The sequence below is a fragment of the Pseudophryne corroboree genome, chromosome 1 (assembly GCF_028390025.1).
Source record: "Pseudophryne corroboree isolate aPseCor3 chromosome 1, aPseCor3.hap2, whole genome shotgun sequence".
NCBI classification, from domain to species: domain Eukaryota; kingdom Metazoa; phylum Chordata; class Amphibia; order Anura; family Myobatrachidae; genus Pseudophryne; species Pseudophryne corroboree.
The window spans coordinates 822,077,741-822,103,262 of record NC_086444.1 but is presented as its reverse complement, the minus strand read 5'-3'; the positions used below and the strand labels follow the sequence as shown (position 1 = coordinate 822,103,262).

The window sequence follows — 25,522 nt, the reverse complement described above, 5'->3', positions numbered from 1 at the left end:
AGACTTTGTGATAGTGTAGGACTTGCATGAAGGTGGGGTACCTTGGCGAGCGGTATGCAGGCTTCCGTGCAATGGCCAATTCACTAACTAAACTGCCATCATTTATTTATTGATGTTGTGAGGATAAGTGAGCTTGCTATGGTGAGTGCTGAACTTTCTGTTTGTATATATATATATATATATCTGGCTCTGGGGCTGGCACTCGCTAAACTCAATAAACACAGCCGGTGCCCTCACTAAATAACAGATACCTTCCTCCTTGGTGCGGCACTCCAAGCTTAACAAAACACGCGACTCAGCAGTGGGTTCCACTGCTGAGTCACGTGTTTTGTTAAGCTTGGAGTGCCGCACCAAGGAGGAAGGTATATATATAAAAAAAGTTTCTGCAGAAAAAGAAAATGAATCTCTGAACTCAATAGACTTCTTGTAGTTATTAGGTTTGTATTTTCATGCTGATACCCTGGGCCCAATATGAACTTGTTTGTTTACAACAACGGTTGGAATATTTTGCCAATTAGGCTTATCAGACTCAGAAGTTTTCATTCCAAATTCTCACTTCTGTTGTTATTCCCACCTCCCTTGCGTTGAGTGTATCAAACTAAACAGCAAAAACTACTTTTATTCAGCATCACAAGAGGGGGTTACTGTTGAATTAGGATGTGCAGTATTGATACAGTAATAAGTATGGGTAAAGCCCAGGCGAACGCATTGCAATTCTTTTGTTTTTATTTTGTTTTCTTGTGAAATAAAAATATGCGTCGGTTCCACTTCTTTTATATCATTAAAGTATTTTTTCCTTATATACACTTTTGCTGCCAGCTATAAAATCCATAATTGGGTAGACAATTGTTTTGCATTGTATTGCTTCTGCTTAGTAAAGCAAAGCTGTACTCATTAACATCAGATGATTTATTTTAAACAGTGCTTGCATCTAGCAGTGCTTGTTAGTTCTAGGGAAGGCTATTTAATGACAGTGTTGCTATTGGTGCCATTATACTGATACTTTTGGTGTTCATGCTGAGAATATATTTATATACACATATGCTCCGTTGCTACTTCTATCTGTGGACAGGTAGGGTCCACTGCTACAGACTGCCAATCGTCCTGTAGACAACAGTGACATCTGTAGACAGTAGTGACATCTAAGGGCATAAACTGGTACTGCACTTAAACCAATAAAACTGATGAAGAACAACATCATAATCAATATATGAATATAAGAAAGCCTATTCATTTCTTTCGGTGAAACTGCAAATTATGATCATCTATCATATATTGATTACATACCCGCTTTTACTCTGTCTGTCACTGTACTAGAGATGATCTACTGTTTCAAAGCCTTTCCCCGACCATGTTTGTTGCGGTCAGAAATAAAACCTAATCAGACCTCCTCACAGAACAAAATTAATTAATCGCCATTTTCCCAGCTCTAGGTGTAGATTTTAAATTCCACAAAATGCATTCTGAATTTGCAAGTATAGAGAGGAATGACTGGAGAATGATAACCACAGCATTTGTTTCACTGCAGCTGTGCATATATGTTTGCAACAAATGTGGCAGACAGTTTATGTGCAGAACAAAATGTTATTGATAATATAGTCATATTGGCATTGATGGCACACAGTTCTGTGTAGTGATAAGTAAACTGTAAGAATTATTTTTTTGGTATGTACAGTATATATACTTTAGTGTCTTTAGACCGTATGTTGTATGTCAGTTTTTGTTTCTACAGTAGTTTTTATTTTTTTACTTTTATGTATTTTCAGAGTGTGACTGGAGCTGCAATGCATGCAAAGGACCTTTAAACACGGACTGCTTACAGTGCATGGACCACTACATATTACATAGTGGTGCTTGTGTTGAGCACTGCCCACCTTCTTATTACAAGAACGGAGACACCTGTAGAGGTAGGGTTTTATATATCCCTTCATCTGTATTACTTAACAACTTGACTTTTCAAAACAGTGTATTTGACTACGTTCATTCGTAGGGATATTGTGAGCTGTTTTAAACGTAATAATAATAACAATAATAATAATAATAATAATAATAATAATATTTTTGTTTGTGTACTATTTGAAGAGGTTTTGTCCATTAAACTTTATGATTAAAGGGCACCTCTGGTACCCTCTAGCAAGCTGTTCTGTTGAATTTTCTCTCCTGGGTGCAAATGCTTAAGGGCCCCATACACTAGAACGATTTTGTCCAATTTCAGCTCAATTCAGTCATTCAGGCCGATATATCGTGGGAAATCGTGCATATTTGGTGTGTATACGATCCGATCCGATGCGCGGCCACGTGAGCGCCGGATCGGATCCATCAGGTCGTTAGTGCTGCACTCATGATATGTCGTAATCAAATGGAATCGTATTGAATCGTACGTAAAAAAGTGTGCTTTATGTGCTCACGATATATATCGCACGCGATCTATAGTAAGAAGTTTGAAGCACCCTAATCCAGCCCATCAGATGTATCTGATGGTACCTGTGAATGTATGCTATACATCGCATGCGATATGTCGGCGCTTGACATATCGTATGCGATGTATAGCATGCTCAAAAAAGTCAAATTGTACCAAATCGTTTGGAATCGTATGTAAACACCCCCGGGAAGCTCTTGGGAGTGTTCAAGGGAAATCGTATACGATTTCATCAACTGATACATCGTTCTAGTGTATGGGGCCCTTTAGCTTGAAGGTCCTACCCATTGGCTCTGAACTGCAGGGCCAAATGAATAATGGTGCAGATGGAGCTATAACTCCAGGCATCTAGAAGCTGCATAGTTGGTACACAGTCAGCAATAAGTCACAGTATTAAATAGATTTTCTAGTTTTCTCACAAAATTACAAGATTTTTCTATTTCTATGTATTTAGGGACACAGTGGGGCTGATATTGTAGGGGTGCATACGCCCACAGGTCTCTGGCCACACCCACACAGTACTGGTCACAGCTCCTCCCCTTCCCAGTATAGGCCCTTGAACATTTTCAGCCCCTGTCTCATGTGCCCTTTAACCTTGCCCTGCTGAATAGTACTCACATGCGGAGGTAACAGCGCTTACTGAGTTATTGATGCATGTTATTACAGCATTGCTGATTGTATGTCTAGGAAGGACAGTCCTGCAATTGAATACTGTGAATGGGCTGCAGTGGAAGAGGTCAGATTCTCACCAACACGGAAGGACCATAGACAGGACGAAGAATAATACGAACAATGTTTAAAAAAAGTGGCCACCCCCTTTAAGTTAGTCCGCAGGCCAGTAATTCTGTATTGATGAGCTACAGTAGTAAACATGTTCTGAAATCCACTACCAAACTGTATCCGGCTTCCTGTCCCTGCTAGACATCAAATTATGTATTTAGTTATGTCATTTATAATTTCTACCATTTATAGTGTATTATATAAAACAGACCAGAATACCATCATGGCCAATTCATGAACAAATTACATTTTGAGGTTCAATGTGGAGCCTTGTACACTAATACTATGCAGGCAAGGATTTATAACTGTGATAATTGGTAATGTAGGGAAAAATATAACATTACACCAATACATACTTCCCAGTATTACCTGAGTATTAATTGGGATGGGGTAGAGAGGGCATTTCCATGTCATAGGTGGTATTGCTACGCCACTGGAAGTTGTGACATCATCCCCAATTGGCATTTTTATTAGAAAAACGCCATTTTTTTTTACCTTTAAACTGCCCCTCCACACTAGGCAACTGTCCCTCCAAAATCAGGAGGGTTAGGCGGTACGCCAGAATAAGGGTCAGTAAATGAAAAAACTACAGATGTGTGGGTTTGGATTTACCCTGATCTCAAAACGGCATCTTATTGGCTCTCGGATGTCACATGTATTGGATAGCCAATAAGAAAAATCCAGATAAATCTGAACTCGTGTTAATTCTGGCGTTAAGAACCAAGTAAATCCGAACCTGCACATCTTTAAAAAAACAAAACAAAACTGTAAATATCAAATATAGAGAATCTGCTGTTTATATGAAATTGATAATGATATTATGAAAATAGCATTACAAATGTAAACACATCTTTACAGCATTTTCATTATACAAAGCAAATATTCTTAATATGCAGAAGAGTTAACAGTCTGTCTATGGCTACCCATATATAACATGCAACATTGGACTTGTAGAGACATGTATAGCCTGATTGTAGTTTGCACAGTGTGTATAGTACTGTTATCTTTACATGCCACACAGTCACGCAATGTGATTCACAGAGCTATTTAATCCTAGCTCTCACCTGTATTATACTGACAGGCACTGGGAAGAGAGTGCTATTCCTATGCTACCTGTATTAGCCAAGTCTGCTTTGACGCACTGATGAAATATTGCAAACAGAATCTGTTATAGTCATTCTCTTTACAGGGCCACCTGGTCCCTAATAGATATTGATGATGTACAATGTGTATTGAGTAAGCACCTGTTGTGTTAATGATTCCTCAGCTGGACTCCTTTCCTGTCTACAGCTGTTAAGGTACATCTACTAGAGGTTTTATGGTAGCTCTGAAGGTTTTCATGTCCCATGATGATTTATTTTACACATTGGAGGAAAATTAAGTAATCAAGATAAACTAGTTTGAATTACTTGCAGATAATGCGTGTATACAGCCACCACAGGTGGTTGTCCTTAATGAACACAGTCACAGATGTTGGAATAATTCACTGAATAAAGCTGTCAAAGAAAATACCAGTTTATTAATTTTACCCAAGAAGACATGTAACGTGAGAGTTCTAGTCCCTATCGTAGTCCCTGTTACTCGTCACAATGATGTTTGGGCAAAAATTAATTATTTTACCCACATTACTATACAATACATAGCCACAGTTCTCCCAAACGTGATATATACCTCTCAAAAAATGCACAAGACTAATCTAATGCAGTTATGCTATCAGTAGCCAGATGGACACTTTTGGTTGCCAGTTGAGGGATTTATTGAGACGTGTCTAGACATTTAATAACATGAGGAATTTGGGCCTAATTAATGCAAACAATATTGGGGAATAGTTGCAGTAATATATATCCATGTTCTTGAAAACATAGTAAAAAAAAGAAAAACACATTTTATTTTTGTTTTCTATTGTTTAAGTACTAGCACTGAGTAGCTGTGGATTGAAAGAAAGACATCAGAAAGAAAGACAGAAAGATATCTGTCCTGAAGAATTTCTTTTGTACCTTTGATAAAAAAAATATCAAACTGACAGGCTGAGATGCATACAGTGATTACATACTGAAAGCAGATATTTTATTGCTGGTTTATTAAAGGGATAGTAAAGCCATATCCCAATAATTTACTTATCAGGGTTTCAGGATTCACGCTATCTGAAGGGTCACCTGCCATCATACACATACCGGGCACTGCTGACTTGTGCTGGCAGTATATTGTCTTTGGTAAACCTCACTGGCTGAATGAAATAAGCCTGGATTGCCAGGAGCATGCAGTATGCGGCAGACCTTGCAGGGCCTGCAACGCTTCTGCTGAGTCCAGCATTTTTAATCGAGGCGATACCTTTGGGAACAAGTTTTGCTTGTGATATTCCAACCACATCTGAGTTATCTTTTAATGTGTCGTTGTCCAAAACAAAACAGTACAGTAAAGGTTAAGTCTTCCATATTCAAAAATCCGATATCCAATATAGGGGTCAATTCAATTCAGCGTGGATTGAATAGCACCGGGAATTTAGTATGATGTAACGTTAGACAAGAGGATTTCTTCTCGCACCCTTCTATGGGTGCAGCAGAAATCCGACAAAAGTGCTTGCTGGCACGATGCTGTTTTCTGCCCTTAGCGTGACAGAAACAACATTGCCCTGGCCACTTAAGTTGGAGAATGCCTGTTCTCGCAACAAAACACCCTGTTTAGTCTGTGAGAACCAGCCTTCTCTGACATACTGTAACCGTGCACTGAATTGAATAGCACCAGGAGCTAATTCCTGGCACTATTTAATACGCGCTGAATTGAATTGACCCCATAGTCTGAAATCCAAATGCTTTTGAGATTGTACCTTTTGCCTTCTGATGGTTTAACGTACACAAACTTTGTTTCAAGCACAAAATTATTACAACAATATTGTATATTAAAGTGTATATGAGACATAAATGCATTTCATGTTTAGACTTGGTTATTAATCCAAAACTCTTCTGGTCCCAAGCACTTTGGATATGGGAGACTCAAAACCGTGCTGAAAACATCTAGTTGTTGTAAAATTGACAGCATGGCCATAACCAGGGGTGTAAGAGCGGCGCAGTCGCACAGAGGGCAGCACCGTCACGGTATCACTGCTGCAGTGCCACCAGGAGTGTCCTTCGGTAGCTCCAGACACGCACACTGTAGCTTGTACAACGCCCCAGAGCTTCCTGAAAATGCTGTGGGCAATGCTTTTTTTCCCGGTGACTGGCAGCCCTGTCCCCTCGGCATGACGTCATTACGTCATGTTCTCAGGAAGTGTGGCTGACATAGAAACATAGAATATTGACGGCAGATAAGAACCACTTGGCCCATCTAGTCTGCCCTAAATAAATGTACATGCGCACACACACACGTAGAGTTAATTTTTTGTCAAGAGCCATTTGGAGAGAGGATTGACTGCATAGGAGAGAAAAGAGTTAAACATCTGGGGAGGGGTGGACCTAGCTGTGAGGAAAGTACAGCCTTCTTTAGGGGGAGGGTTTGATATATATAGGGAAGGTGAAGCCATCTTAAGTCTCTTGGTGATTTGGTTTCGGTAAGTGCTGCAGTGCCAGCAAATCTTGTTTTATTGGGCTGAATCTTGCTGTGTCGCTAGTATATAGTCTGACCCTCTTTTGGTACTCTCCTCTCCAGTATCCCCTTACTATTTGAATTTACTTACCCCTCCCGGTATTGTGTCTGCTGGGATGTCCGCTCGCCCCCAGCGCGTGCTAAGGGCCCCGGCTCGGTACCGTGGGTCGGACGGGCGAGCGGGCCCTGAGGCGGCGGTGGGCGGCGTAAGGGACGGGGCTCCGTCCCCTAGGGCCTCATCAAATGCGCCCGCAGGCAGCGCTGGCGGGGCCCGGGTGGACTCGCCGCCGGGTGCCGAGTCGGGCACTCCGGCCAGACGAGGGCGGCGTGGGGGACCAGGGGTCCCTGCAGGCCGCTCGAGTGTCAGCGGGCGGCGGCCGTCCCCGCCGGGAGCCGCCGAGCCCGGGATCATTGCGGGCGCCCGCGGGCGCGGCGGGGGGCGCCCGAGTGCGTCAGACACGGTCTCTCCTTCCTCGCCGCGGTCGGCTGTTCGGGCCGGGCGGGGGGAGAGGATGGTTGAGGGAGCTGGCGGTCGCCGCGCGGGGACTATACAGGAGCCTCGCGCGGCGACCGAAGAGGAGGAGCAGTCCGGGAGGCCGTTGGCGGGAGGACGTGGGGCGCGCGCTCGAGGTGCGCGCGCGCCCACGCTCGCTCCGGACGCCGCTGGCCGCGCACGTGCGCGCGCAGCGTTGCACAGGCCACCTTCTTCTTCTCCCCGGATGCCGGAGTTCGGCAGGGGGAGAGACAGGTTTAGGGGGGTGCAGCGTGTGCCTCGGGGAGGCAGCGCTGGGCGCATGGACAGGGCAAAGAGTGATGGGGGCACAGCAGGACCAGCAAGGGGTGGCCGCCAGCAGCATGCGGGTGCACTCTCCGCTGGTCAGGTGACACGCGGGGGAGCACGCGCGGGGGGGCAGCAGGTCCCTGTGACCGTCGCAGGACGCAGCGGGTCCCGCGGCAGGAGGGGAGACAGAGAATGGGTCAGCGGCCGCAGGGCCGCGGCCCGGGCCGCTGCGCACGACAGCGGGTCCTCCCCAGGACCAGGGGATTCTTCTCCTTCCCTGGATAGGGAAGGGGAAGGATCGGAGAGGGAGAGCGACTGGGCCGGCCGGGGGGCTCTTGCCTTCGGGTTAGAGCATGAGGGGCAGGATCCCCGGGGCGCGTCGGGCGGTCGGTGGGCGCGGGCTCGCGCCCAACCAAGGACCGGTCGTCCTTCGGGCGGTGTTTCCGGGGGTCGCGCCGCATGGGATCCTCCTGGGGCCATAGCGTCGGCGCTGGCCACGGTGGTGGAGGCTCTTGGGCCATTAGCTGCAGTGGCCTCCCCTAGGGCAACGGCGGATTTCGGCCAAGCTGCGGGACGCAGGGGGTCAGGCAATGTCAGGGCATCAGCGGCGCAGCGAGTGGCACGAGCCTGCCGAGAGCTGGGGGCTGCCGCGGCGGAGCTGGAGCTAGGATCAGACCGTGAGCGGCAGGGGAACACGGCCACTGCGCATTCCACACGGGGTGCCCGGCGTGCGCCGCATGCGCGGGCCGGGCCCTCTTTTGTTTTGTCTTCCACAGAGGACCAAGGTGAAAGGGATTCGGCAGACATCGCGGTTGACGATGATTGGAATGAAGACGACGAACAATCCGGGTCGGAGAGGTCGACGGGATCCGGTGAGTTGGTACAGTCTATATCAATTTCCACCGCGAGCTCGAGTTCGCGTAGCTCTTCGTCCTCCTCCTCATCCTCCTCTTTGGCGTCGCAAGCGTTCGACGCTGATAGTACTGCTAGGGCAAAGAAGGAGGCCGAGAAACTTGCCAAAAGGGCAGCAAAGCAGCAGAAGAGGCGTAAGCGGCGCAGGCGAATTAGTGAAGAGGAGCGTAGGGCAAAGAAGAGGCGAGATCTGCCGGGGGTAGTGCGCTGCGAGTACACCGCAGTTATGCGGGGGCTGCGAGACATCTGCCGCAAAAAGATACGTAGGGGTGACTTTGTAGACTTATTCGGTTTGACTAAGGCCATGAAGAAGGATTACAAAGCGGCGGCCGCTACGAAGGGCATGGGGGCAGAAGCTTTCAGGTCTTTTGATAACTGGCTGGCCGGATTTTGGGTGTTTGCGGCTTGCTATTTGGAGGACAGGCCGGAAGAGCACATGAATATCATCCGGTACCTTCATCTCGTACACGACATGCAGCGCACATCCTCGGGCTCGGAATGGCGGCGATATGACCAAGAGTTTCGGGAGAAGCAGGACGGGTTACGGGTCATGGACTTTGGGTTCAAAGACGTAGAGGTCTGGCTCAAAGTGACCCGGGCATCCCAGCGGGAGGAAGAGACCCAGAAACAGGGAACGGGGGGGCGCCAGCGCAGGGAACGGGCGCGGACGGGGGATTTGCCAAGACAGGCGGATTGGCCGTTCGCATGGGCGGGCGGTCTGCCCCTCGGGGGAAATGCTTCGCTTTTAACAGCGGAACATGTTCATTTGGCAAACAGTGTCGCTTTCGCCACTCTTGCCAGCAGTGCGGTGGAACCCACCCAGCCTCCTCTTGTTTCAAAGGGGGATGACAAGGCAATCGGGGGAAACAACCCTACCCTAAGCAGGCCGCGAGCGGGACCGCTCAGCAGAGCACCAACGCCAGTTAAGTTGGAAACTATGGGTAAATGGTTGGGTCTGTATCCTAATAAAAGGGATGCAAAGTTTTTGTTAGACGGTTTTAAGTTCGGTTTTCTCTTGCCTGTTGCAAGCGAAGTGTCCGTGTGCGCGCACAGGAATCTTCAATCCGCCCGAGCCTTGCCGACTGTGTTACGGGAGAAAGTGGATAAGGAGGTCAGGTGGGGCAGGATGGAGGGGCCGTTTAAGTCACCCCCGGTGGATGACTTGGTCATCTCCCCGGTCGGGGTGGTACCAAAGAAGACTCCGGGCGCTTTCCGGCTCATTCAGCATCTTTCTTACCCGCCAGGGGCATCGGTCAACGACGCCATACCACCGGCTCATTGCTCGGTGGTGTATCAGTCATTTGACGAGGCGCTAGAGATGGTCCGCAGCTACGGGAGCGGGGCCCTCATGGCTAAGATTGATGTTGAGTCAGCCTTTAGATTACTGCCATTGCATCCGGACTCATTTCGTTTTATGGGTTTCCGGATTGGGGCGGAGTATTTCATCGACAAATGTCTGCCGATGGGATGTTCCGTTTCATGCTCGTTTTTCGAGCGCTTTAGCACTTTTCTTCATTGGTGCGTGGAGTCTGCGTCAGGCGGTCACGGGGTTGCGCATTACCTCGATGATTTCCTGTGTGCGGGGCCGGCTACTGGCACAAGATGCGGCGACTTGCTGTTTAGCACACGAGCCCTTTTTTACCACTTCGGTGTCCCGGTAGCCAGTGATAAAACGGAGGGTCCGGCCTCCTGTCTATCATTTTTGGGGATTGAAATTGACACCGTGGCGGGAGAGTGTCGCCTGCCCCAGGACAAAGTGTCAAAGCTCCGCGAAACTATTTGCCGTTTCAACGGCTCGCGTAAAGTCACGCTGCGGCAGGCGCAGTCCTTGCTGGGCATGCTGAACTTTGCTTGTCGGGTGATACCGATGGGCAGGGTTTTCTGCAGGAAGCTCGAAAGGGCAACAGCGGGGTGTGCCAGGCCGCATCATTTCGTTCGATTGTCCTCTGAATTAAAAAGGGATTTGGCCGTCTGGGCTTCATTCCTGGAAGATTTCAACGGGGTGAGCATATGGCAAGCGCCAGCCGTTAACAGCGAGAGTTTGCAGCTTTTTACCGATGCTGCAGGTGCCTCTGGATTCGGTTGTTTTCTGGAGGGATCGTGGTGTGCGGCATCTTGGCCGGCAAATTGGCATAGCGAGGGTCTTACAAGGGATTTGGTGCTGCTGGAGCTTTTTCCCATTATGGTAGCGTTGGAAGTTTGGGGCGATCGGTTGGCTAACCGCAGCATAGTGTTCAGATGCGATAATCTGGGCGTGGTGCATGCGATTAATAACCAAAGGGCGAAATCGCTGGTGGTACTGCGGGTACTTGGACAATTGCTTTTGACATGCTTGCGTAGGAACCTATGGTTCCGGGCGCAGCACGTGCCCGGGTTGGAAAACGGAATCGCAGACGCGTTGTCGCGTGGACAGTGGGAGAGATTTTGGGATCTGGCACCTGAGGCCGAAGAGCAAGGTTTTCACTGTCCTGGTTATGTTTGGCAGGTGATCGGACCGGACTGGAGGGTCTAGCGTTGCGGTCAATCGCGCCGGCCACGCTCAAGGCGTACGAACAAGCTTGGAGTGAATGGGAGGAGTTTGTCCAGGGGCGTCAGCATCAAGGTAAGAGCAGGCATCGGCTGATGCTTTCTTTTATGTGGCAGCTTTACGTCTCCGGTAGGTCACGAGCAGTGGTATCGCGGTATTTGGCAGGCATTTCGTTTTTCTGCAAGCTGCGAGGCGTCCCTGACGTAACAAAAAGCGAGGTTCTGCGGAAGGCAATGAAGGGGTGGGCGCGAGTTGCGCCGTCGCCACCGGATAGGAGGCGGCCCATCGATGCGGCGTTGTTGCCGGCCGTCATCGAGGCGGTAGGGCGAGTCGCGTCGTCCAGGTTTGAGACGCTTTTGTTTAGTTTGGCGGTCTCAATGGCTTTCCACGGGGCCTTTCGAGTTTCTGAGTTGGTAGCGCCTTCCAAGAGAGCAGATTCGCGCATGCTGGTCGGAGACGTGGTAGTGGGTGAGAGGTCCTTGCTGTGCAGGTTGCGACGCTCCAAGACGGATCAAGTGGGGAGAGGGCGCTGGGTTACAATGGTTCCAGCGCTGGAGGAGAGCGTTTGCCCGGTGGGGCTGGCAATGCAATACGTGGTGGTGCGACCCGTTAAGGAGGGGTCTTGGCTGTTGCATTATGATGGGCTGCCAGTCACGAAATACCAGTTTCGATGGATGCTGAGTCGCTGTTTGGCGGGCTTGGGCCTCCCACCCACTGCATTTGGTACCCATTCCTTTCGCATAGGCGCAGCGACGTCGGCTGCTGCGGCGGGTTGCTCCAGAACTGAAATACAGGCGGTGGGGCGATGTAAGTCGTCAAGTTATAGACGATATATTCGCCCCGTCACATGAGAGGTCGGTTTGCGCTTGGTGCTTTGTTTAAATTGCAATGTATTATGTTGTTACAGTTCTGTGATTCTATGGTGTCGTGCGTCTGTTGGTGTTACCCCCTTTTTCTTTTATCCTACTCAGGGATTAGCTACTCGCCGTTGCTGGCATGAGTCGGCAGCGGGGGTCTGGAGTTATTTGCGATTTTTTGCCTGACTTGACGGACTGAATTCTAATCTATAATTCGGCTAATTTGATCTAATCAGAGTCCCTCAGCAGGTCTTTACGTTTCACCTCCAGCTGAGTTATTACATGTGTTTCCCATTTTATACCCCCCCCCCCCCCCCTGTTTTTATTTCGTTTAATTTTATTTGATCTTCCCCCTTTGTGTCTTTAATTGCACTTCTAAATTGGCAACGAAGCATGGTGCAGTCGGCTAGGCCGTGACTGCTGCAATAGCGAGATCTAAAGTTTTCTTTTTTGGCAGATCCTTCAGTATAAACAATTAATAAGCCTCTTAGTAATCAATTCTACCCCTCTTTTTTCCCTTCAGGATGGTTTGAAGACAATTTGACCATTTGGGTGGTGGGCCACTCTTACATTTACTGGGCGGCCAGGTTTGTGGCCTCGGAAGGGTCTCAGGCATTGCTTGGAGTACAGGGTGTCAGATGGCTTGGCTGGCGAGGTATGATGTGGGGTGAGCTGAGGAGTAGGTTAGTGAGTCAGGCCAGCAAGCATGGAGTCCCTAAGGTTTTGGTTGTCCATCTAGGTGGCAACGACTTGGGAAAGAGGACATCCTTGGATCTGCGGTGGGCCATGATACAGGATCTGGCAAGTGTGACCGCGGCATGGACCAATTGTGTGTTGGTATTTTCAATGATGGTGCCAAGATTGTGTTGGAGGGGTGTGGCGGATGGTCGCCAGATTGATGAGGCCCGGAAAAAGGTGAACGGAGCGGTGGCAAAGTGGGTGCTGTCCCACGGTGGGAGGGTGGTTCGCCACCCGAGGATACGGTTCAGAGACAGCCACCTTTTCCGGCGCGATGGAGTACATCTATCCAATGAGGGGATGATGTTTTTTCTGGAGGATCTAGGTTTCGCTTTGCAGGAGTTAGGGTAGGTTTATGGTGGCGGTGCGAAAGACTGTGGGGATGAGTCTTTCGCTGTTGGCGGAAAAGAACGGCAGTTTCGTATTGTAGGGAAAACTGTAGTGTTTTACAGTTTGTTGTGGTTTAGGTGCACTCACCTCCATCGACTTATGGCCGCTTGACCACCCGTCCGGGAAGGCAGCGGCAGGGCACCCAGGAGCGGTGGGTAGTCACTGTGGGGGTTGAGTTGTCACCTATTACCGGTTTATGGTAAGTTTTTAGTAAATTTATAGGGTTAAGTTATTTAAGGTTAATTTAGATTAATTGAGCCGTTCTTTTGGGCCGCCACCATATGCCAGCTGGAGCGGCATATTAAATTAATCTCTTTATTACAGGTTTCCTAATGGTTAGGGACAAATAAATAGCTAGCAATTTTCTGCCAAAATTCAAGTCTCAGTGTCGTTATTTCTGGTTATTGGTTATGAATGCTTTACTTTCAAAGAAAGGGGTCCACCAAATATCACTAAGATGTTTAGGAGAGAGGATTGACTGCATAGGAGAGAAAAGAGTTAAACATCTGGGGAGGGGTGGACCTAGCTGTGAGGAAAGTACAGCCTTCTTTAGGGGGAGGGTTTGATATATATAGGGAAGGTGAAGCCATCTTAAGTCTCTTGGTGATTTGGTTTCCCACCCTCCCGCCCTGGTAGTTGGAAGTTTTGGCACGTGGTGCTTTGGCTCTAAGTTGTTGGCTGTTTTCGTTGGCTATTTATTGGCGGAAAAGAACGGCAGTTTCGTATTGTAGGGAAAACTGTAGTGTTTTACAGTTTGTTGTGGTTTAGGTGCACTCACCTCCATCGACTTATGGCCGCTTGACCACCCGTCCGGGAAGGCAGCGGCAGGGCACCCAGGAGCGGTGGGTAGTCACTGTGGGGGTTGAGTTGTCACCTATTACCGGTTTATGGTAAGTTTTTAGTAAATTTATAGGGTTAAGTTATTTAAGGTTAATTTAGATTAATTGAGCCGTTCTTTTGGGCCGCCACCATATGCCAGCTGGAGCGGCATATTAAATGAATCTCTTTATTACAGGTTTCCTAATGGTTAGGGACAAATAAATAGCTAGCAATTTTCTGCCAAAATTCAAGTCTCAGTGTCGTTATTTCTGGTTATTGGTTATGAATGCTTTACTTTCAAAGAAAGGGGTCCACCAAATATCACTAAGATGTTTAAACCTACCAGTATAATTTTGGATTACCCCCACACACAATCACAGGAAACCCACACACGCACGGGGGGAATGTCCAAACCATTACACCATCCGTACTGCCCATGGGCATTTTAATAGAAGAGGGGGCCTGTGTGCATACTCCGGATGGGCCCCCTCCTCTCCACGAAGCAGTAGACTCTGACATTGTGGTAGAGTCTACTGCGCTTGTCCAGGTCTCCGGAAACATGGGCGCCCATCATGTTTCACAGACTAATCACTACTGTGCATGTGCAGTGCCCATTTTGCCAGTGATATTGGTCACATCTGCATCACCAATGTGGGACTCCAAAAAAATAAGTAATTAAACATGGGTGCTGTGTGTGCGGTGTGGACCCCCTGGACTCAGGGGCCAGTGCACTCATTATAGGAACGCCAGTGGTACTGCCCCAAAGGCATAAGGCATTGCCAGTGGTACTGCCCCAAAGGCATAAGGCATTGTAAAGCACTATTTAATGCTAACCCTATTATGAAAGACACAATAAAATAGATATATACTAAATCTTTGATGGCTTTACAGTGAAGCACTCTTTAAACCTCTTGGGCTTTATAATACAGACTCCCATGCCTTCCCATCTCTGGTGGTGACACAATACAGGCACAGTGAGGGGCCAAAAAGATTACTTGTCTATTAGTATACTAGAAAGCATGTTTGGCTCTGCCAGGAAGCTGTTATACTCCATAAACTGCTCCAGTCAGTCTGGCTGGTGACTAATATGGCCATTCACCAATCAGCATGCTAGGATCTCCTGACAATCTAAATACTCTGCTTATAATACCCCCTTCATACTGCTGCTTCGACCGGATTACCTCGGTTCGCTGCTCAGTGTGAAAGGGTCCCCAAAAAGTGACCCAAGAATCTAACTTGGGTAGCTTGCAGCATTGGACACAGGAAGGACCCGGATTAAGGGGCAATGTGAACGTGTAAACCAGGTCATCTGACGGAGACCCGTTTACAGCATAGGGAGAGCCAGATCCCTGGTGCTTGGTGATGATGTCATCTCCAAGCACTGGCAGAACAGTTAACATTGCTTCTGTGTACAGTGCCAACCTGGGAATTAACCGGGTCGGAGCCACGGTCTGAAGGGGGCCTGTCCCGGGTCGGACGTAGGATTTTGGTGTGAAAGGGATAGAACACTGATAGCATGAATTTAAGTCAAGGTTATTAATAGTTAAGGCTTGGATGCACTTCCTGAATAGCTCTTCTAATTATTTGAGAATGCTTTTAATACATATTACATTAATTTAATTTGTTTGCAGCCACATCATTCTATAGCCTCCCCTTATTCTCTGGATGCCTGACAGTCACAGGCAGCTACTTGAATTTGCATACATTTATTTACCACTCTGAGAATTAATGCTGCTCCCATTTTGGAAAGGAACATGGAATACTAGATTCACAGACATTATTACCTCCTGCGGATATCTCCCAGGCTGACTGAACATCCATTATTTATTAACTTCTTATTGATGACCTTTTACAACGTACTTCTTCCTTCCCCACTTCCCGCCTGTCCATGAGATAATCAGGTCATCAGCATCTCCTATATAAATATTAATGCATTTAACTGTCATCTAAATTCTAATTTCTCCCCTGCTTCGCTAATATATCAATTCATCTTACCATTCTCCTCATATTACTAATGCATTCTTGTATATTTAGCATTTTTAATATGCCTTAGTCTACGCTTCGTTCTTGTCTTCTCCCCAAGTTGTTTTTCTTGTTTGTTGTAAGTATATCCCCCGAGTGCTCTAATAATATGCATATTCTGATATTTACTTAGGTACTCATTGAATCCATAGTAAAACAGTGTTTAAATTGTGCCGGTGATGCACGCTCCACATTATGGAACAGATTCATATTGCATGCAAACTCATCACATCTCTGAAAATAACAGGAGAGAGGGAAAATACTTAGTTTTATTCATTATTTCTAATACATACAGTAGTTTAAGTGAGCCAGTGGAGAAGTTGCCCATGACAACCAAGCAGCTGCTATGTATAATTTTATAGAATGCACTTGACAAATGTTACCTTAATGCTGATTGGTTGCCATGGGCAACTTCTTTACTGGCCCACTTCTCCACTCTTTTCACTGTTTTTTGAATAGACCCCATAGTGCACTGAATAAATTGCTGTCTGCCAGAGCAATAGGGAAAAAGCTATTTTGTTTGCTTAATACAGTACATGGGGGGTCATTTCCGAGTTGATCACTCGCTAGCTAGTTTTAGCAGCCATGCAAATGCTATGCCGCTGCCCACTGGGGAGTGTATTTTAGCTTAGCAGAAGTACGAACGCATCTGCAGCCAAGCTCTGCAAAAACAGTTTGCACAGTTTCAGAGTAGCTCTGAACCTACTCAGTGCTTGCAATCACTTCAGCCTATTCGTGTCCGGATTTGACGTCATACACCCGCCCAGCGAACGCCCAGCCATGCCTGCATTTTTTCAGACACTCCCTGAAAAGGGTCAGTTGACACCCAGAAACGCCCCCTTCCTATCAATCTTCTTGCAGCCGTCGGTGCGTCTGAAAACTTCGCTAGACCCTGTGCAAAACAACAACGGGCTTTGTGCCCATACAACGCTCGTGCGCATTGCGGTGCATACGCATGCGCAGAAAAGCCATTTTTTTAGCCTGATCGCTGCGCTGTGAACAATGGCAGCTAGCGATCAACTCGGAATGACCCCCATAGTGCTTTGTACTAGCAGATCTTCTGCTGGGGCCGATTTAAATGCCAGAGTCATTTCATAAACTGCCCATAGACAGGTTGCATGTTGTCACTGAATCATTACTTAAAGAACAAAGATAGCAATGAACAAATACAGTTTTAATTAAGGTTGTTGATGTCACTCAAGAGAACAATGATTATGCTGAATTTGACCGTATATGGCACTGTTCATTATAAATACAAACAGGTTTATAATGCACACTACATACTGTACAGTATGTACAATGCATCTGGAAAGTATTCACAGCGCTTCACTTTTTCCACATTTTGTTATGTTACAGCCTTATTTCAAAATGGAATAAATATTTTTTCCCCTCAAAATTCTGTGCACAATACCCCATAATGATGTGAATTTTTTTCTTATATATTTTTGCAAATTTATTAAAAATAAAAAACTAAGAAATCACATGTACATAAGTATTCACAGCCTTTGCTCAATACTTTGTTGATGCTCCTTTGGCAGCAATTACAGCCTCAAGTCTTTTTGAATATGATGCCACAAGCTTGGCACACCTATCTTTGGGAAGTTTCACCCATTCCTCTTTGCAGCACCTCTCAAGCTCCATCAGGTTAAATGGGAAGCGTCAGTGCACAGCCATTTTCAGAGCTCTCCAGAGATGTTCAATCGAATTCAATTCCTGATTGGCTGTGCGCGTCTGAACTGTCAGGCGGCGCATAGCACTATGCCGCTCCATTATATTCAATGGTGGGAACTTTGCAGTCAGCGGTTGACCGCGAGTAACCTCAACCGCTGACGCAACGTTTCCACCATTGGATACAATGGAGCGCCTATGCGCTACAATGTATCTCGAGTGCGCCGCCTGACAGTTCAGACGCGCACAGCCAATCAGGAGAGTGCCACGACGTGGCGCTCCCTGATTGGCTCAAGGAACCCTCTGTGACAGGAGTCACGAGGGGTCTCAGCAGTCGGGGAAAGGGGTCCCATGTGTGGGCTCTGGCTGGGCCACTCAAGGACATTCACAGAGTTGTCCTGAAGTCATTCCTTTGATATCTGGACTGTGTGCTTAGGGTTGTCATCCTGCTGAAAGATGAACCGTCTCCCCAGTCTGCAGGTCAAGAGCGCTCTGGAGCAGGTTTTCCTCCATGCTGTCTCTGTACATTGCTGCATTCATCTTTCCCTCTATCCTGACTAGTCTCCCAGTTCCTGCCGCTGAAAAACATCCCCACAGCATAATGCTGCCACCACCATGCTTCACTGTAGGGATGGTACTGGCCTGGTGATGAGCAGTGACTGGTTTCCTCCAAACATGACGCCTGGCATTCACGACAAAGAGTTCAATCTTTGTCTCATCAAACCAGAGAATTTTGTTTCTCATGGTCTGAGAGTCCTTCAGGTGCATTTTGACAAACTCCAGGCAGGCTGCCATGTGCTTTTTACTAAAGAGTGACTTCTGACTGGCCACTCTACCATACAGGCCTAAATGGTGGATTGCTGTAGAGATGGTTGTCCTTCTGGAAGGTTCTCCTCTCTCCACAGAGGAATGCTGTAGCTCTGACAGAGTAACCATCGGGTTCTTGGTCACCTCCCTGACTAGGGCCCTTCTCCCCCGATCGCTCAGTTTAGACGGCCGGCCAGTTCTAGGAAGTGTCCTGGTGGTTCCGAACTTCTTCCATTTACGGATGATGAAGTCCACTGTGCTCATTGGGACCTTCAAAGCAGTAGATATTTTTCTGTACCCTTCCACAGATTTGTGCCTTGAGACAATCCTGTCTCGGAGGTCTACAAACAATTCATTTGACTTCATGCTTGGTTTGTGCTCAGACATGCACTGTCAAGCGTGGGACGTTATATAGACAGGTGTGTGCCTTTCCAAATCATGTCCAAACAACTGAATTTACCACAGGTGGACTCCAATTAAGCTGTAGGAACATCTGAAGGATGATCAGTGGAAACAGGATGTACCTGAACTCAATGTTGAGCTTCATGGAAAAGGTTGTGAATACTTATGTACATGTGATTTCTTAGTTTTTATTTTTAATAAATTTGCAAAAATCTCAAAAAAAACTTTTTTCATGTTGTAATTATGGGGTATTGTGTGTAGAATTTGTAGGGAAAAAATGTATTTATTCCATTCTGGAATAAGGTTGTAACATAACAAAATGTGGAAAAAGTGAAGCGCTGTGAATTCTTTCCGGATGCACTGTAACTGTAGACTATGGGGTATATGCAATTGCAGTCGAATTCCGGCTGGAATTCGACCGTTTTTTAATTCGACACAATTCGACAGTCAGACACCCTCCCGCCGGGACCCGAATTCGACATATTCAATAAAAAACGGATTCGACAGTCCCGCTGTCGAAAAACGGACCAAATGACGGATAGTGTGCGTCCTGGATCGACTTCATGGACGGCACAAAATTGTTTAAAAAACCCTGAAAAAAAATGCGTGGGGTCCCCCCTCCTAAGCATAACCAGCCTCGGGCTCTTTGAGCCGATGCTGGTTGTAAAATACGGGAAAAATAATGACAGGCGATCCCCCGTATTTTAACAACCAGCACCGGGCTCTGCGTCCGGTCCTGGTGCAAAAAATACGGGGGACAAAAGACGTAGGGGTCCCCCGTATTTTTCACACCAGCACCGGGCTCCACTAGCTGGAGAGATAATGCCACAGCCGGGGGACACTTTTATACCGGTCCATGCGGCCGTGGCATTAAATCCCCAACTAGTCACCCCTGGCCGGGATAAACTGGAGGAGTGGGGACCCCTTATATCAAGGGGTCCCCCCCTCCAGCCACCCAAGGGCCAGGGGTGAAGCCAGAGGCTGTCCCCCCCCATCCAAGGGTGGCGGATGGGAGGCTGATAGCCTTGTCAAAATAAAGAATATTGTTTTTTGTAGCAAAACTACAAGTCCCAGCAAGCCTCCCCCGCAAGCTGGTACTTGGAGAACCACAAGTACCAGCATGCGGGGGGGAAACGGGCCCGCAGGTACCTGTAGGTCTACTGCAAAAAAAAAAAAAACAATCAAAACAGTACACACACACCGTGATAGTAAAACTTTATTACATACATGCACACCGACACACACATACTTACCTATGTTGACACGCCGACTCGGTCCCCTTGTACATGTAGAATCCACGGTGTACCTGTAAATAAAATTATACTCACCAAAATCCTGTGTAGATCTGTCCTCTTCTTCTTGTAATCCACGTACTTGGCAAAATAATAATTAAACGCAAATCCGATCCACGCACTGAAAGGGGTCCCATGTTTACACATGGGACCCCTTTCCCCGACTGCTGAGACCCCTCGTGACTCCTGTCACAGAGGGTTCCTTGAGCCAATCAGGGAGCGCCACGTCGTGGCACTCTCCTGATTGGCTGTGCGCGTCTGAACTGTCAGGCGGCGCACTCGAGATACATTGTAGCGCATAGGCGCTCCATTGTATCCAATGGTGGAAACGTTGCGTCAGCGGTTGAGGTTACTCGCGGTCAACCGCTGACTGCAAAGTTCCCACCATTGAATATAATGGAGCGGCATAGTGCTATGCGCCGCCTGACAGTTCAGACGCGCACAGCCAATCAGGAGAGTGCCACGATGTGGCGCTCCCTGATTGGCTCAAGGGACCCTCTGTGACAGGAGTCACGGGGGGTCTCAGCAGTCGGGGAAAGGGGTCCCATGTGTAAACATGGGACCCCTTTTAGTGCGTGGATCGGGTTTGCGTTTTATTATTTTGATACTAAATTGGTTGTGGGGGAAAAAATGGCGCACTGGGCTACCCTATTGCAGGTATAGTATATCAATAAACCGGAATGCAGAAAAGTAACTTTAAATAAATATTACCCTCTTTATGGGCAGAACAAATTACTACATTCATAAATAGAAAAAGCCGGCGGTGCTCCCTCAAGTTGTAAAGAACAAGTCACATGAATATAAAAGAAGAAAAGACAACTCTTTTTCATGGGGCACTCTTATCAGATAATCTAAAACTTAACTTTTATTATTAGAAATTGAACTCACATTAACATACTAACATATAACATATATTCTCATTAATTAAGACGTCACTGACTAGGCCGCAAAGGGTACTATCTGACATTGCCTTCTGGCTCAGTAAATTTAGTATTTATCCAATTGTACCACTAATTGTATGAGTATCAGTAATTGATTGATCTCCTGCCACAGATTAATTATAAACAAACCAATCAATTGTTTATTAACCCATAATCTTTGATGTATTATAACAATTGATGGTTCCCAAGGTTATATCTGAGGTGTTTGACGTGGCTAACTACACACACTTCCCAATATTCATGTATGGTAAGGCCAGGTTTTTCAGCCAATCACACGCGTGTAGTTTTTTTGACCAAGTAAAAATATAACACAATATAATTGTAAACAGAAAAATATGTCAGAAGGAAGATAGGGAAAAATAGGTGACTAAATGCCGGGTTTCTGCTTTTGGTAATCTGCTATAAAGCATCGAATTCCCAATGAGAGAACCACCTGGAGCACACGCACCAATCCCAAGACCTGTATCTGCTGTTAACTTATATTGCCCAATTAAGGGCAAAGTTAATGAGAGTGCAGGGGAGAGGTCCCTAGTCAATGAATTGCATCTATATAATTTGATTCTTATAAGCCCATTGAAAAATAATAATAATAATAATAATAATTATGATGATAACCACATAGTTACAGTTATTATCCATGTATGTCCATTAAGTCACAATTGGAACTGTAACTACCAAGGAAAACACTCTGAAATCTAATGGAACAGAGGAGTAACTAGATAATCAAATATTCCTCCTATCCAAATTGTGAATCCAGATAATAAATTGATACAATTGACCAGATGGTCTCTAAGAAATACAGATTTCATATGCAATAACACCCAGGATTTCTACTGTCCTCAATCATATCTGATGACATCGAATTGAGGATGAGAGGATCCTGTGGGTGTTTATGCAAAAATGAAAAAAGTGTGCTTCTGCTGTTGGTTTCTCAATAAATGAGTTAAGCCAATGAGAGTACACAGAAAAGAAAGAAACAATTAGAAACAATTATTGTAGAGATAATCATATAGTTGGTACAAAATGTATCCTCCTGAGTGTATCAATGGATTATATAATAATGTCTCATGTACCCAAGTGTATAGTCAATTAGTACTCATATATTATGTTAGTAATAAATAAAACAATGTTTTTCCAAAAATATATGACTGCAATCATTCAAATTGAAACAGACTATATTAATCTGGGTACAGGTATAATGGTATTATCAAAATTACATAATATTTTCAAAATACTATGATATCAAATCTGCATCGTATTTGCATTATAAAAATATTGCATCCTATTTGCAGACAGCGTCCTGTATATACGTCACCAAATTTATAATTATAATTAATTTATAATCCGTTAATTATGTATTATTTGTATGTGCTATTTTGCTGCTGATGGCAAAGAAAAAACTTCTACTTATCTGCTGCAGTCTTGCCAACATCAATTTTGTTCTTTTTTATGTTGCACTTGATGCGGTATGCCCAGATTGGAAGATACAAATCCACCCTCTGTCAGACTCACTTGAATGTAATGGCAAAGTGGGGTAACGGAGGCTATACGTTTCTCGGTCTCCCCCACTGCATTAAACTCTAGTACAGGGGCCACCGAATCCAATAGTTAAATAGGTCAAAGACCATTAATCGTTTCTGACAGTCAATAAGTGGGATCGGCGTGTGAAGCCGCTGCAGGTGGCGTCCGGCTCAATGCCGATTCCCGTGTCTACACTCGGAGGTTGCAGCGGCTAGGTCCCGGGTCCGCGTCTGGGAGCAGCAATAGCAATGTGGGTGACGTGCACAGACGCTGTGTGTCCGTGTCCGACGTGCACGTTTCACCTGGGCGGCTTCGTCAGGGAGTCCCTGACGAAGCCGCCCAGGTGAAACGTGCACGTCGGACACGGACACACAGCGTCTGTGCACGTCACCCACATTGCTATTGCTGCTCCCAGACGCGGACCCGGGACCTAGCCGCTGCAACCTCCGAGTGTAGACTCGGGAATCGGCTTTGAGCCGGACGCCGCCTGCAGCGGCTTCACACGCCGATCCCACTTATTGACTGTCAGTAACGATTAATGGTCTTTGACCTATTTAACTATTGGATTCGGTGGCCCCTGTACTAGAGTTTAATGCAGTGGGGGAGACCGAGAAACGTATAGCCTCCGTTACCCCACTTTGCCATTACATTCAAGTGAGTCTGACAGAGGGTGGATTTGTATCTTCCAATCTGGGCATACCGCATCAAGTGCAACATAAAAAAGAACAAAATTGATGTTGGCAAGACAGCAGCAGATAAGTAGAAGATTTTTCTTTGCCATCAGCAGCAAAATAGCACATACAAATAATACATAATTAACGGATTATAAATTAATTATAATTATAAATTTGGTGACGTATATACAGGACGCTGTCTGCAAATAGGATGCAATATTTTTATAATGCAAATACGATGCAGTTTTGATATCATAGTATTTTGAAAATATTATGTAATTTTGATAATACCATTATACCTGTACCCAGATTAATATAGTCTGTTTCAATTTGAATGATTGCAGTCATATATTTTTGGAAAAACATTGTTTTATTTATTACTAACATAATATATGAGTACTAATTGACTATACACTTGGGTACATGAGACATTATTATATAATCCATTGATACACTCAGGAGGATACATTTTGTACCAACTATATGATTATCTCTACAATAATTGTTTCTAATTGTTTCTTTCTTTTCTGTGTACTCTCATTGGCTTAACTCATTTATTGAGATACCAACAGCAGAAGCACGCTTTTTTCATTTTTGCATAAACACCCACAGGATCCTCTCATCCTCATTTCGATGTCATCAGATATGATTGAGGACAGTAGAAATCCTGGGTGTTGCATATGAAATCTGTATTTCTTAGAGACCATCTGGTCAATTGTATCAATTTATTATCTGGATTCACAATTTGGATAGGAGGAATATTTGATTATCTAGTTACTCCTCTGTTCCATTAGATTTCAGAGTGTTTTCCTTGGTAGTTACAGTTCCAATTGTGACTTAATGGACATACATGGATAATAACTGTAACTATGTGGTTATCATCATAATTATTATTATTATTATTATTATTATTATTTTTCAATGGGCTTATAAGAATCAAATTATATAGATGCAATTCATTGACTAGGGACCTCTCCCCTGCACTCTCATTAACTTTGCCCTTAATTAGGCAATATAAGTTAACAGCAGATACAGGTCTTGGGATTGGTGCGTGTGCTCCAGGTGGTTCTCTCATTGGGAATTCGATGCTTTATAGCAGATTACCAAAAGCAGAAACCCGGCATTTAGTCACCTATTTTTCCCTATCTTCCTTCTGACATATTTTTCTGTTTACAATTATATTGTGTTATATTTTTACTTGGTCAAAAAAACTACACGCGTGTGATTGGCTGAAAAACCTGGCCTTACCATACATGAATATTGGGAAGTGTGTGTAGTTAGCCACGTCAAACACCTCAGATATAACCTTGGGAACCATCAATTGTTATAATACATCAAAGATTATGGGTTAATAAACAATTGATTGGTTTGTTTATAATTAATCTGTGGCAGGAGATCAATCAATTACTGATACTCATACAATTAGTGGTACAATTGGATACATACTAAATTTACTGAGCCAGAAGGCAATGTCAGATAGTACCCTTTGCGGCCTAGTCAGTGACGTCTTAATTAATGAGAATATATGTTATATGTTAGTATGTTAATGTGAGTTCAATTTCTAATAATAAAAGTTAAGTTTTAGATTATCTGATAAGAGTGCCCCATGAAAAAGAGTTGTCTTTTCTTCATTTATATTCATGTGTTTTATTATTTTGCCAAGTACGTGGATTACAAGCAGAAGAGGACAGATCTACACAGGATTTTGGTGAGTATAATTTTATTTACAGGTACACCGTGGATTCTACGTGGACAAGGGGACCGAGTCGGCGTGTCAACATAGGTAAGTATGTGTGTGTCAGTGTGCATGTATGTAATAAAGTTTTACTATCACGGTGTGTGTGTACTGTTTTTATTTGGGTATTTTTTTGCAGGAGAACTACAGGTACCAGCGGGCCCGTTCCCCCTCCCCCACATGCTGGTACTTGTGGTTCTCCAAGTACCAGCTTGCGGGGGAGGCTTGCTGGGACTTGTAGTTTTGCTACAAAAAACAATGGGGCAGATGTATTAACCCGGAGAAGGCATAAGGAAATGATAAACCAGTGATATGTGCAAGGTGAAAAAGGCACCAGCCAATCAGCTCCAATATGTAAATTAACAGTTAGAATCTGATTGGCTGGTGTGTTTATCACCTTGCACATATCACTGGTTTATCACTTCCTTATGCCTTCTCCAGGTTAATACATCTGCCCCAATATTCTTTATTTTGACACAAGGCTATCAGCCTCTCATCCGCCGCCCTTGGATGGGGGGGGGCAGCCTCGGGCTTCACCCTGGCCCTTGGGTGGCTGAAGGGGGGGGGGGGGGCCTTGATTTAAGGGGACCCCACTCCTCCAGGGTACCCCGGCCAGGGGTGACTAGTTGGGGATTTAATGCCACGGCCGCAGGGA

The 25,522-nt window shown here is 45.6% G+C and overlaps 1 protein-coding gene across 1 annotated transcript in view; it reads left to right on the top strand.

Annotated features, from left to right (window-relative positions):
* The window catches only part of FRAS1 (Fraser extracellular matrix complex subunit 1), an 887,592-nt gene that overhangs the window by 622,175 nt on the left and 239,895 nt on the right, over positions 1–25,522 (top strand). Inside the window, exon 24 of the mRNA XM_063919583.1 lies at positions 1,767–1,907. Coding sequence (XP_063775653.1) covers positions 1,767–1,907 — 141 coding nt within the window. The remainder of the gene's footprint in view (positions 1–1,766; positions 1,908–25,522) is intronic.